Source organism: Notolepis coatsorum (assembly GCF_963971535.1).
Source record: "Notolepis coatsorum genome assembly, chromosome: 2".
Taxonomy (NCBI): Eukaryota; Metazoa; Chordata; class Actinopteri; order Aulopiformes; family Paralepididae; genus Notolepis; species Notolepis coatsorum.
Window position 1 is genome coordinate 73,570,803 of NC_140166.1, and position 14,798 is coordinate 73,585,600.

A 14,798-nucleotide genomic window follows, 5' to 3' on the forward strand; every position below is an offset into this window, starting at 1 on the left:
ACAGAACCATTCCAATCACTACACTGACTGGAAGTATTGGCTAGAAGAAGTCACTCTTCCACAAGTAACGATTAATCGATTGTAAATTAATCGCACTTTAAATTTTTAATTTTTTTTTAACATTTGTTTAACCAGGAAGTCCCATTGAGATACAAGATCGGTTTGGGAGAGGGAGGTAAGGGGTTTTAGATTGTGTGTTGTGAAGTTTAGACTTCAGAGAGGGAGATTAAAGTACAGAAGAAAAGGTACCGTTGGGTACCGGTATCGATTCCCAGGTAAAAAGAAACATTTTCAGGCTCGGTGTCCCGAACAGACCCACTGCGTAGGCCAGATGCAAGCCGCATTTTACAATAAACCTCTGGGGCTGCTTAATTTTTTTTTATTATAATCGCAAATTTAATCGCAATCGCAATATCTGTCCGAAAAATCGCAATTAGATTATTTCCCAAAATCGTGCAGCCCTAGTATCAAGCAACTCTCACGTCCCAATAAAACTGGCCAAGTCAAGTCCCAAGTAGGATCGAGTCAAGTTTAGTTCAAAGCTATTTGTATGTCTAGCTGTTTATAAATAATAATAATAAATAATAATAATAATAATAATAATAATAATAATAATAATAATAATAATAATAATAATAATAATAATAATAATAATAATAATAATAATAATAATAATAATAATAATAATAATAATAATAATAATAATAATAATAATAATAATAATAATAATAATAATAATAATAATAATAATAATAATAATAATAATAACAACAACAACAACAACAACAACAACAACAACAACAACAACAACAACAACAATAATAATAATAATAATAATAATAATAATAATAATAATAATAATAATAATAATAATAATAATAATAATAATAATAATAATAATAATAATAATAATAATAATAATAATAATAATAATAATAATAATAATAATAATAATAATAATAATAATAATAATAATAATAATAATAATAATAATAATAATAATAATAATAATAATAATAATAATAATAATAATAATAATAATAATAATAATAATAATAATAATAATAATAATAATAATAATAATAATAATACAGTATTATTTTATTGATTTACTGTCAGTCATGGAGCAGTTAAATTAATTAATAAATTAAGAACAGGGTTTTGGCATAGCAGCTATGGATGACTAGGTGATCCATGTTAACAACGGCCTCCACTTCGAGAAGGTACTTTGAGGTGCAGTAGGACAGTACCAGGCGCTCAGAGGACTTCCTTCTGACCAAGGGCAGCGCCACTGACCTGAAGCTGTTCCTGTCCATGTCCTTCTATAGGAACAGGAGCAAGCATGGATGATTTTAATCATTTAGGGGACTTTTCTTGTCCACACGGATTGGTTAACCCTCTTAGGGATGTTCGATGTTGGCTTTTTTACCGATACCGATATACCGATATTGTCCAACTCTTAATTTCCGATACCGATATCAACCGATATCAACCGACCCCCCCCCCCCCCCCAAACGGAATAATTTCAGGTAATTAACATTACATATCTCTTGTTGTGGAATTAACACAACATTATGCATACTTTTGACAATAAATAAAATCAGAATTTGTTCTTACTTGCTTGCCTGGGTAAATAAAGGTTAAATAAATGTTACCGATAATTTCCGATATTACATTTTAATGCCAATATCGGACATCCCTATCTTAGACCCACATTAACAGCAGGGCCGGCTGGTCAGCACTGTCTCTGTGCAGTTGAGGAGACACTTCGTATCCCTCTACTCACTGTGACGAGAGGCGGGGGGAGGATAACATGCTATACAGAGTTTAAATAGAATATTAGATTGTTAGCAACAAGTGGAACAAGGCTTTTCTTTTCTATAGCCAGTAAGTGTGTTGAACAACCACCACACTGACCTGGCACAACTGATGGCCTTGTTTAGTTCAAGTCACTTCTGCTTTGATTTCTGAAATGTTACACATCACTTTATCACATGGGAACGTATCCGATACAGTGCTCTATTTCAGGCTGGTAGAGGAGAGCTATCCAGTACTGTTTCAGCCTGGTACAGGAGAGGTATCCAGTACTGTTTCAGTCTGGTACAGGAGAGGTATCCAGTACTGTTTCAGTATGGTAGAGGAGAGGTATCCAGTACTGTTTCAGCCGGGTAGAGGAGAGGTATCCAGTACTGTTTCAGTCTGGTACAGGAGAGGTATCCAGTACTGTTTCAGTCTGGTAGAGGAGAGGTATCCAGTACTGTTTCAGCCTGGTAGAGGAGAGGTATCCAGTACTGTTTCAGCCGGGTAGAGGAGAGATATCCAGTACTGTTTCAGCCTGTTAGAGGAGAGGTCTCCAGTACTGTTTCAGCCGGGTAGAGGAGAGGTCTCCAGTACTGTTTCAGCCTGTTAGAGGAGAGGTATCCAGTACTGTTTCAGCCTGGTAGAGGAGAGGTCTCCAGTACTGTTTCAGCCTGGTAGAGGAGAGGTATCCAGTACTGTTTCAGCCGGGTAGAGGAGAGGTATCCAGTACTGTTTCAGCCTGGTACAGGAGAGGTATCCAGTACTGTTTCAGTCTGGTACAGGAGAGGTATCCAGTACTGTTTCAGCCTGGTACAGGAGAGGTATCCAGTACTGTTTCAGTCTGGTACAGGAGAGGTATCCAGTACTGTTTCAGTCTGGTAGAGGAGAGGTATCCAGTACTGTTTCAGTCTGTTACAGGAGAGATATCCAGTACTGTTTCAGTCTGGTAGAGGAGAGGTATCCAGTACTGTTTCAGTCTGTTACAGGAGAGATATCCAGTACTGTTTCAGTCTGTTACAGGAGAGATATCCAGTACTGTTTCAGCCTGGTACAGGAGAGGTATCCAGTACTGTTTCAGTCGGGTAGAGGAGAGATATCCAGTACTGTTTCAGCCTGGTAGAGGAGAGGTATCCAGTACTGTTTCAGTCTGGTACAGGAGAGATATCCAGTACTGTTTCAGTCTGGTAGAGGAGAGGTATCCAGTACTGTTTCAGTCTGTTACAGGAGAGATATCCAGTACTGTTTCAGTCTGGTAGAGGAGAGGTATCCAGTACTGTTTCAGTCTGGTAGAGGAGAGGTATCCAGTACTGTTTCAGCCTGGTACAGGAGAGGTATCCAGTACTGTTTCAGTCTGGTAGAGGAGAGGTATCCAGTACTGTTTCAGCCTGGTACAGGAGAGATATCCAGTACTGTTTCGGCCTGGTAGAGGAGAGGTCTCCAGTACTGTGTCAGCCTGTTAGAGGAGAGGTATCCAGTACTGTTTCAGCCGGGTAGAGGAGAGGTCTCCAGTATTGTTTCAGCCTGTTAGAGGAGAAGTATCCAGTACTGTTTCAGTCTGGTAGAGGAGAGATATCCAGTACTGTTTCAGCCTGGTAGAGGAGAGATATCCAGTACTGTTTCAGTCTGGTACAGGAGAGGTATCCAGTACTGTTTCAGCCTGTTAGAGGAGAAGTATCCAGTACTGTTTCAGTCTGGTAGAGGAGAGATATCCAGTATTGTTTCAGCCTGTTAGAGGAGAAGTATCCAGTACTGTTTCAGTCTGGTAGAGGAGAGATATCCAGTACTGTTTCAGCCTGGTAGAGGAGAGATATCCAGTACTGTTTCAGTCTGGTACAGGAGAGGTATCCAGTACTGTTTCAGTCTGGTAGAGGAGAGATATCCAGTACTGTTTCAGCCTGTTAGAGGAGAGGTCTCCAGTACTGTGTCAGCCTGGTAGAGGAGAGATATCCAGTACTGTTTCAGCCGGGTACAGGAGAGGTATCCAGTACTGTTTCAGCCTGTTAGAGGAGAGGTCTCCAGTACTGTTTCAGTCTGGTAGAGGAGAGGTATCCAGTACTGTTTCAGCCGGGTACAGGAGAGATATCCAGTACTGTTTCAGCCTGGTAGAGGAGAGGTATCCAGTACTGTTTCAGCCTGGTAGAGGAGAGGTATCCAGTACTGTTTCAGCCGGGTACAGGAGAGATATCCAGTACTGTTTCAGTCGGGTAGAGGAGAGATATCCAGTACTGTTTCAGCCTGGTAGAGGAGAGATATCCAGTACTGTTTCAGCCGGGTACAGGAGAGATATCCAGTACTGTTTCAGTCTGGTACAGGAGAGATATCCAGTACTGTTTCAGCCTGGTAGAGGAGAGGTATCCAGTACTGTTTCAGCCTGTTAGAGGAGAGGTATCCAGTACTGTTTCAGCCTGGTAGAGGAGAGATATCCAGTACTGTTTCAGCCTGGTAGAGGAGAGGTATCCAGTACTGTTTCAGCCTGGTACAGGAGAGATATCCAGTACTGTTTCAGCCTGTTACAGGAGAGATATCCAGTACTGTTTCAGCCTGTTACAGGAGAGATATCCAGTACTGTTTCAGCCTGTTACAGGAGAGATATCCAGTACTGTTTCAGCCGGGTACAGGAGAGATATCCAGTACTGTTTCAGCCTGTTACAGGAGAGATATCCAGTACTGTTTCAGCCTGTTACAGGAGAGATATCCAGTACTGTTTCAGCCTGTTACAGGAGAGATATCCAGTACTGTTTCAGCCGGGTACAGGAGAGATATCCAGTACTGTTTCAGCCTGGTACAGGAGAGATATCCAGTACTGTTTCAGCCTGGTAGAGGAGAGGTATCCAGTACTGTTTCAGCCTGGTAGAGGAGAGATATCCAGTACTGTTTCAGCCTGGTACAGGAGAGGTCTCCAGTACTGTTTCAGCCTGGTAGAGGAGAGGTATCCAGTACTGTTTCAGCCTGGTAGAGGAGAGGTATCCAGTACTGTTTCAGCCTGGTAGAGGAGAGGTATCCAGTACTGTTTCAGCCTGGTAGAGGAGAGGTATCCAGTACTGTTTCAGCCTGGTAGAGGAGAGGTATCCAGTACTGTTTCAGCCTGGTAGAGGAGAGATATCCAGTACTGTTTCAGCCTGGTAGAGGAGAGGTATCCAGTACTGTTTCAGCCTGGTAGAGGAGAGGTATCCAGTACTGTTTCAGCCTGGTAGAGGAGAGATATCCAGTACTGTTTCAGTCTGTTACAAGAGAGATATCCAGTACTGTTTCAGTCTGTTACAAGAGAGATATCCAGTACTGTTTCAGCCTGGTACATGAGAGGTCTCCAGTACTGGTATTATCAGCTAGGGGTGGGGAAAAAATCGATACGTAGTAGTATCGCGATACTTTGCTTGATGGGATGCCAAGTATCGATATTTAATTATTTATTACAATTTTGAATTGTATTTCCTTTTTTTTTGTATAAGGAAGTTGCATTGTTCATTTCAATACCTGTAATAGTACAGTAGTCCACACACATGCACACATGTGCATTCAGTTAAGTTGGAATATGACTGTAATACAAACAGTTCAGTTTGTCAGGTACATGCAACACAGATTATTACAGTGTTTACATCTGTCTGCTTGAGAAAATACCATGTTCTGCAATAAAAATGATTGAAGTGAGATGAACAGACTGAACTTTATTTTATTAGATAAAACATGTTGACAAAGTTTTACTTTGCAGTTGAAAAAAAAAGTAATAAATCGCAATATATCGCAATATTAATAGCGCAATACTCAGCATATCGCAATATATTTAGTATCGCAATACTATCGTAGCGTGACTCTCAAGTATCGTGATAGTATCGTATCGTGAGGCCTCTGGTGATTCCCACCCCTGGTATCAGCACATGCCCAAGTATTACACACTTCTACAGAGTAGAAACGTTAGCAGAACACACCTGTGGGGCGCTGTCTCAGAACATACCTGTGGGGCGCTGTCACAGAACATACCTGTGGGGCGCTGTCACAGAACATACCTGTGGGGCGCTGTCACAGAACATACCTGTGGGGCGCTGTCACAGAACATACCTGTGGGGTGCTGTCACAGAACATACCTGTGGGGCGCTGTGACAGAACACACCTGTGGGGCGCTGTCACAGAACATACCTGTGGGGCGCTGTGACAGAACACACCTGTGGGGCGCTGTCACAGAACATACCTGTGGGGCGCTGTGACAGAACACACCTGTGGGGCGCTGTCACAGAACATACCTGTGGGGCGCTGTCACAGAACACACCTGTGGGGCGCTGTCACAGGGAACTCTGCGCAGCCCCTCTACGTAGAACCCCCTCTGCTGCTCCTCTCGCACACGCAGCGGAGAACCAGGAGGACGAGAGCCACGGTGCAGCAGGTCAACCACCTGAGAGAGAGAGAGAAAGAGAGAGAGAGAGAGAGAGAGAGAGAGAGAGAGAGAGAGAGAGAGAGAGAGAGAGAGAGAGAGAGAGAGAGAGAGAGAGAGAGAGAGAGAGAGGGAGAGGGAGAGGGAGAGAGAGGGAGAGAGAGAGAGAGATAGACTGTAACAGAGATATAATTAAAGTGGGGTGGGTGAGAGATTCTGCCAGACAAGAGGAGCTCGAGAACCGCTGTATCAAGTCAAGTCAAGAGTTTTAATTGTCACGGCATACAGGTATACAGAACCGCTGTATCAAGTCAAGTCAAGAGTTTTAATTGTCACGGCATACAGGTATACAATGATACACTGCTTGCAGTGTTCTTGAGAACCACTGTATGGCTGCTTGCAGTGTTCTTGAGAACCACTGTATGGCTGCTTGCAGTGTTCTTGAGAACCACTGTATAGCTGCTTGCAGTGTTCTTGAGAACCGCTGTAGGGCTGCTTGCAGTGTTCTTGAGAACCACTGTATGGCTGCTTGCAGTGTTCTTGAGAACCACTGTATAGCTGCTTGCAGTGTTCTCGAGAACCGCTGTAGGGCTGCTTGCAGTGTTCTTGAGAACCACTGTATGGCTGCTTGCAGTGTTCTTGAGAACCACTGTATGGCTGCTTGCAGTGTTCTTGAGAACCACTGTATGGCTGCTTGCAGTGTTCTCGAGAACCACTGTATGGCTGCTTGCAGTGTTCTTGAGAACCACACACACACACTTCACATGGCTATATTAAAGGAACACGCCAACATTTTTGGAAATTAGCTTACCGTCTTCTCCAGAGAGAGACAAGAAGATAGGTAACAGTGCCGGTTAGCCTAGGGCTAGGCAGTGTCCAACTAACACCTCTCTCAAAGGCTAACCGGCACTGTCCGCTTCCATTCATTGTGCTAAGCTAGGCTAACGGGCAGCCAGATAGCTTTCTACTGAACGCACAGAGAGGAAACTGGTATCTATCTTCTTGTCTCTCTCTGGAGAAGACAATAAGATAATTTCCCAAAATGTTGGCGTGTCCCTTTAAGCGAGCCTCCGCCAGGGAGAGAGTGGGGATGTCCACGAGCAACCATTGGCTGTTTTATTCTCTAGCTGGTGAAAATCCCAGATGATTATAGTCCTTGTCAGAAGTAGGGCTGACCCCTATTAGTCAATTAGTCGGTCGAAAGGAGCCGTAGTTGACTGGCCAACCTCTTAGTCGAATATAAAAAAAATAAATAAAAGATTATTATTTTTCATTTTTTATCATTCTTTCCAAAAGAAAAGAGGCCTAGAAGCGTGGCTAACGCTAATGGCACACATACCAGAGGCTAACTGCCTACGAAAACAGGCACAGAGGCACTGAAAGAGGATTTCACCCATCTAATGAACACACTAGACTAGACAAATATCAAGATGTATCCATCAGTGGACCAATTGCATGCTTTTGCAGAGGACAAGAAGCCTTCAGTCGACTCCTTCAGACATTAAGCACCCCCCACAGCCCAAATGGAATGATACAAAATAAAAAGAAATTAATTTTTTTTTATTTATTTTTTTTGACCAATAGTCGACTAACGGCGAATTTTGGCCAATCATAGTCGACCATCCAAATCCTTAGTCGGGGACAGCCCTAGTCAGAAGTGAGAGTAGTGTGACAGCAGCAGGAGTAGGAGCATGTGACATGAGAAACCTGCATCTTTATTTACCTGCTCGTTGTAGATTTCCAACATACTGAAAAAGATCTGCGGACAAGGACAACAAGAGACAATGTTGTTTTTACTAAAAACACACACACACACACGCGCGCGCGCACACACACGTACGCACACACACACCCACACAGACACACACGCACACACACACCACTTACCTGACACTGTCGGCTGTCCTGATTTGCCCTGATAGCTTGAAACAGCTTGTCACAGAGCATGGGCACCAAGCCTTTGTTGGGCCCATAGCCCACCATGGAGTAACTTTTCCCTGAGCCCGTCTGTCCATACGCCAGCAGGGTGGCATTATAACCCTGCACACACGGGTAGAGAGATATGTGACATAATTTAATAAATAAAATAGAATGTTGAATCCCCACTTATTAGAGCCTTAGACAAAGTATTTCAATAAACCAAATATAAATAGTGTGTCTGGAAAACCTCCATTCCCAAGAGCTACTGATTAGTGAGATGATCTTGTATACGTAACATGGATAATGTTGGCCTGTTAGTTACCTGCAATGCATTCTCCAGGATGCCCTCTCCTAGGTCCTGAAATACACTACCCTGAGTAGAGAGAGAGAGAGAGAGAGAGAGAGAGAGAGAGAGAGAGAGAGAGAGAGAGAGAGAGAGAGAGAGAGAATGAGATGGAGGGGGGAAACTAAATACTAACATTGTATTTATATTGCACTTAGCTTATTCAGAGTGATTTACAGTATTACCATTATTATAAGCCAGCTTTTATATTTAATATGGCTTTGCGCTCTGCTCTATTGGAACTGTCCCTTTAATCATATGCTATCATGAAAACGTTCAACCACATGCACGCATCCACACCTGCCTGGCCACGCCCACATCCGCTCACACATAAGCGGGGCCATGGCCATACTACCAGCTCCTTCCCTACTTTCACCACCTGGAAGTACGTGCTGCAGTGCACCTCTTCAGATCAAGTGCTGAAGTAGTTAGTTAGTTATAGGAGCTGTGTTGGCATTGTCTTTTGTTTTTCCCTCTCTCACTAATTTACGGGAGAAAGAAAGAATAATGTCGTCACCACCGTAGAGTCTAGAGCAGGGATCGGCAATAGGCGGCCCGCGGGCCGAAATTGGCCCGCCAGCAATTATTTCTGGCCCGTCAGTTTATTTTGAGAATATGATATTTATTTTATTTTAATCATTTTTTTAATTATTATTATATTTATATTATATTATATTAATATTATATTTGATATATATATATATATATTCTTTTTATTATATGCATACTTTATGTTTTATCCATGTTGAGAGTGAATAACAGGTGAGTGCAATGTACCGTGTATATAGGCTTGCTCAAAGTGAGGTGGACAGCGCTGGTGCTGAAATTGGAAACGCGAGTCCATGAAATAAAAACACGGTTCAGTAAATCATTCAAGCTTTATCTTTACTCGAGTCATGACTGACGGCACCACACATGCATGTGAACAGTAATGCAATAAAAAACAATGCAAAAACAATGCAATTAACTTTAAAGAAAAAGTGCTTGAAGAAGCTCCTGAAATGACGGCGCTATAGGTATTTGAATTAAATGAAAAATACAATTTGGCATTAAACAGTAATGCAATTAAAAACAATGCAAAAACAATGCAATAAATCTTAAACAAAAAGAGTGCTTGAAGAAGCTCCTGAAATTACGAGACATTCGTTAACTAATTGAAAAATAAAATTTGGCATTAAACAGTAATGCAATTAAAAACATTGCAAAAACAATGCAATTAAACTTTAAACAATTTGGCAATAGCAGGCTTAGTATTCACTTTAGTTTAGTGTGAAAAGTGGCATCTCCCGTCGGTCACTATTCGCTGGATATCTGGTGATATGGACGTCACTTTAATCCGCAGGCAGTTCTCAAGGCTTTTATGCGTCAGTCGGTTCCTCTGAGATGTCTTTATCGCATTCATTGATGAAAAGGACGACTCGCATACATAGGTGGAAGGAAACATTGTGAGCACATACAATGCGAGTCTCTTGATGTTACTGTACTCTTCTGAGCATGCTATCCAAAAGGCACTCACAGACTCTGCACTCCGCAACGCATCGCTGACAAGGGAGGTTGTCTGGAAGTCCATTAGCTCCATTTCCAGTGCAGCCTCATCTAACAAGGGGATCATTCCTTTCGCCAGGGAGGAGAAGTGTCCACCAGGTTTGACTGTGAGAGGGTCACGTACAAAGGCAATGATTTCTTTTGGGATAGAGTAGTCATCAAACCTAGAGGTGAAGTTGGCTCGTAGCTGCTTGATGAAGTCAACCATCATCTCCGTCACTTGTCCCGATGCCTTTTTTAGTGTGGTGAAATGTAGGAGCCTGCCACCAGTGGATATGTCTGTCTCAAACATCTCCAGCTTCCTCGTGAACGATTCAAGCTTTTCAACCATGTCCACGATGGTTTTATCTCTCCCCTGTAGCTGAAGGTTAAGCTGATTTATGTGGCCAAATATATCAGATAAAAATGCTACATTGGATATGAACTTTATGTCTCCCAGGAAGGCAAGGTGGTCAGCTGCTGCCTTGCTCTTGCTCAATGCAAGGAACGCCTTGACCTCATCCAGTAGCGCACAGAAGCGGTCCAATGCCTTGCCTTTGCTCAACCAGCGCACGTCATTGTGTAGCAGCAGGTCACCGTGGGTGGCATCTTCTGACTCAGCCACAAGTTGTCGGAAAAGCCGATGCTGGGTGCTTGACGTACTTCTGACAAAATTAATGACTTGCATCACTTTATCCATAACGCCCTTTAGCTCGCCACTGAGCCTGGCACAAAGGACACTTTGGTGGATGAGGCAGTGCAGCCCATGCATTTGGGGGGCGAGTTCCTTCAACCTGCTAACTAGACCTCTGTGCTTTCCCACCATAGCAGGAGCCCCGTCTGTCACGATTAGGTTAACCTTCTCAAATGACAGTGAATGCAGCCTAAACAACTCTTCCAGTTTAGAAAACAGAATATCTCCAGTGGTGTGCCCTTCTAATGGGATTAGAGACAGCAGCTCTTCCTTGAAATCCTTTCCATCAAAATATCTCACATACACGCACAACTGGGCTACATCTGTGCAGTCAGTGCTCTCATCAATGGCTAAGCCTAAGGAAAAGTTATTGGCTTGACCAATACACTCAATAATTGTACCCTGCACCGCGTCTGACAGTGCTTCTATGCGGCGGGAAGCGGACCCTGCAGAGAGGGGCAGCTGTTTCACTGACGCAATTATTCCATCCATTGATTTGTCAGTGGCAAGTTCCTCCAAAACAGTCACCATCATCTCCTTGAAAACCTCTGCGTCTGTGAATGGCTTGTTGTGCTTTGCGAGCAGCCACGATGCCTTTAGAGACGCACTTGTCACTTTTTGTTGGTCTGTGAGGCCTCGCACCAGGATCCTGTTGCTGTGTGCATATCCAGCTTTCAGCGCTTCAATTTTGCGCTTTCGTGCCTCTGTCTTTGGTGGGAAGAACATTTTAAAGTTGGCATGTTTTGTATCGTGGTGCCGTCTAATATTGTATTCTTTGATAACAGACACACCTTCATTGCAGATCAGACAGGTGGGATTTGCATGAATGAATCCAGGTAAGATGAACGCATAGTTGTCTGTCCATTCATCTTTAAATACCCTGTTTTCACTCTCAATTTTCCTCTTTAAGTTTTTCGATAGTGACATTTCGATGTTTTTACATTAGCTAGCAGGCCTAGCAGCAGGTGAAATGTAAATGTCTATCTATGTCTGTCACTATAGCCAATTGAAATGCTAGAAATGATCACGTGGACTCGGAGAACCAATGGGAAATTCTTATAGTTTCTCTTTTCCGGTGCAGTGAACCCCCAGGGCGTGCGTCAGCTAATTTAATTCAACTAAACCACGTTAGTTAAATTTAGTCAAAACAAAACAAAACAAACATCTTTAGGTAGCTTCTTGCAAAGAGGAAATACCAACTCAGGAGCCAGAAGAGGAAACTACGACTTCCAAGACACAAACAAAACGAGGAGTCATATTTAAAATACGGGTTTATCGCAACCGGTGTCTCTCGCGTGTTCACATGGCAACACGAGGCTGATTGATTGATTGATTGATTGAAAACTTTATTAACCGATTGCAGAATGGGCTCAATGAAGCAAGCAACTGTGTTCAAGTTGGGTGGACATGGGTGGGCATTCAACGCGAGTGGACATTTGACATATTTCAAACATTAGCATGGATTTTGGAGGAGCGAAGCAGAAACAACAATAAGCCCAGGTCTGCCTGCATTATGGTGAGTTGTACATTTCGATGTATATACACCCGCTGTGGTGGTTCAAATCAAATGCACCCTACTGATCTGTTGATGTGTTATAATAATAATAATAATAATAATAATAATAATAATAATAATAATAATAATAATAATAATAATAATAATAATAATAATAATAATAATAATAATAATAATAATAATAATAATACATTCGATTTATAATGCGAGCACGGAGCACCTGCATTCAAATCAAATGACTGATCTGTTCATGTGTTATGCACTGTGTGAGAGGCACTTTATAATAGAAAAAAGACAGTGCAAACATGTATATGTCGTTTATTTTGACAGGGTTAAACATTTTTCATTATCATTGGCCCGCCACACAATGGCTTGGGCAAAATCTGGCCCGCCCGCAAACCTAATTGGCGACCCCTGGTCTAGAGGATTATTCTGACCTCCACCGGCGCTTCACATTCGGGCTTCCTCTGGGCGTAGTGGGGCTTGCCTGCTCCACGTTTGTGGCAGGCAGGTGAGCCTCAGTGGCGCCCAGAGGAGAGTGCGCGTCGCTGGCGGAACAGTCGGCTCCAGGCGGGGATTCCTCTGTTACCTCTCCATCGCGTCCGATACAGCTACAGTAACTGGCCGTTAGCCTGTAGCTAACCATTAGCCGGTAGCTAACCGCTGGCCTATGACTAGCCGTTAGCCTGTAGCTAGCCGTTAGCGTGTAAACGTCCGATGGACAATTGGGATTGCATGGAGGGGGGGGAGTTCTTGTTTGACGCCCCACGAAGACAGAGCTCTCTCCCCTCGGGCAGAGTGTGCTTTGCTTTCCTGGGAGCCCCGTACTCCGAGTCTGGGTTCAATTCCCACCTCCGAGGCGGAATACCCTACTGCCATCCGCACTGGACGTTGGCCCCCGCCTATCAAAAAGAGAAAGTGGGTTGAGCCTCCCGCCGCGAGGGACGAGCTTGCGTGTTTTTTGTCCCCAAGCTTAGGGCGGCAGCGGCCCGCATAAACGGGGCTCCGCTGCCGCCGCCACTGTATCTCTGGCAACGCCGTCCTGTGAGGGAGGCGAGCGTTGTCTGCCTTTTCTTTGGGCTAGGCAGTTGGCTATCTGCAGCTTCAGTAGCTAGCCGTTAGCCTGTAGCTGGCCGTTAGCATGTAGATAACCACTGGCCGGTAGCTAGCCGCTAGCCGGTAGCTGGCCATTAGCCGGTAGCTAACGGTTGGCCTGTAAGAGCTAGCTGTTAGCTTGTTGCTAACCGTTAGCGATAGCCGCGGGGAGATAGCGGGCCCTGGACACTCTGATTCGGTGTCATCTCTGGCAGAAGATGTCGTCAGCCTGCACCACGGCCGGCCGCAGGATATGGGCAAAATTCCGGAGCAGGACTCCAGCCGTCGCCACTACTGGCCTCGCCAGCAAAGGCCTCGTCAACGGGGGGACCACCATTGTTGCGGCCAGTCGTCCTGCGCCTGGGGGTACAGGTAGGACACATTACCCCTTCTCCCACACCAAATTAGGATAGTGGGACACAGGATTTCCCCGGCCATTGAAGACGCCACAGGTGCGTTTTCTTATTGGCCAAGAGACATGTCCGTGAGTTACAGGGCCTGTGCTACAGACCGCTGTCATTGTAAAGGATAGATGATGCGATGCAGTCGATCCTTCTGCTCTGCTCTCTAACAGTAGTGCATATTGGGCAGTTTTTTGTCTACTTAGTCCAATTTGTTACATGAACCTTTTTCAATTGTTTTTCTCACGTTGAGGTCTCTCTGGGAAAACCGCTGTCTTCCCCTCTTACATAAAGAGCAGAATTGATGCGTTTTTATTCCCAGGCTCGTCGTATAAGAGCCTGTGTCTGTGTCTCTAGTAGACCGGCTTCCTGCTGCTCGTCCCAGACAGCAGGGGGAAACATTGTGGGGCTCTTTCTTGTTAGAAATTCGCCGTCACTGTTCTCGGGTTCTTTACGAGCTTACACAGTGTTTCATGAATCAGCGTTTGGTCTTACGAGACCAATCAGCGCTGGCCCAGGGTGTTTTTCAATGATTGAATCCGCTTTTTGGGACCGGCGCCTTGGTTGCCCAACATCATAAAAACGACGTTCTTTTTATCTCTACCGAGCGCCAGTGCACTAGGTTAGACTCGAGGACTCGCGTACATCTCCTGGGGAGATGATGGAGTAGATCAAACATTGGCAGGGGGGTTTCACGCCCGTTAGGTGGGCCACCGGGAGCGGTGCGTTCGGGTACTGACCGTCTTGGTGGCGCCTCCTGTGATGTTTTGGATCGACACGCATACCTATCCCCCTCTTAGGACTGGAGGTGGATGCGTGACAAGGGCACGGGACTTGTCCTGGTCGCGCCGGACCGGATCAGTTTAACCCATTGTCCGCCGGGGCGCAGACAAGTTCTGGTACCCCGAAGGACCCTGTGCTTTTCTGGGGGGATAATGCCAGGGCGGGCCACGTCACAGGGGTTGGTGTCATGAATGTGTGTGTCATATAGATGCCACTACGAGTTTCCCTTAACAGTGGTGTGCATTGGTCCATACTGTCTTGTACCTTTTTGCACAATGTTAGGTGGGTTGGTCCTTCTCCATTCGTTTCACCCCTCCCTCCCTGCTAAACCGGAGATGGGAGGGGGCTGTCGGGAG

General features: G+C 44.4%; 1 protein-coding gene across 1 annotated transcript in view; it reads right to left on the reverse strand.

Annotated features, from left to right (window-relative positions):
- kif28 (kinesin family member 28) overlaps positions 1-14,798 on the reverse strand; it is a gene marked incomplete at both ends in the record, with an annotated part of 52,999 nt that overhangs the window by 25,081 nt on the left and 13,120 nt on the right. Inside the window, 6 exons of the mRNA XM_084308227.1 lie at positions 1,251-1,322; positions 5,935-5,944; positions 6,039-6,187; positions 7,890-7,925; positions 8,054-8,206; positions 8,409-8,459. Of these exons, the coding sequence (XP_084164353.1) occupies positions 1,251-1,322; positions 5,935-5,944; positions 6,039-6,187; positions 7,890-7,925; positions 8,054-8,206; positions 8,409-8,459 (471 nt within the window). The remainder of the gene's footprint in view (positions 1-1,250; positions 1,323-5,934; positions 5,945-6,038; positions 6,188-7,889; positions 7,926-8,053; positions 8,207-8,408; positions 8,460-14,798) is intronic.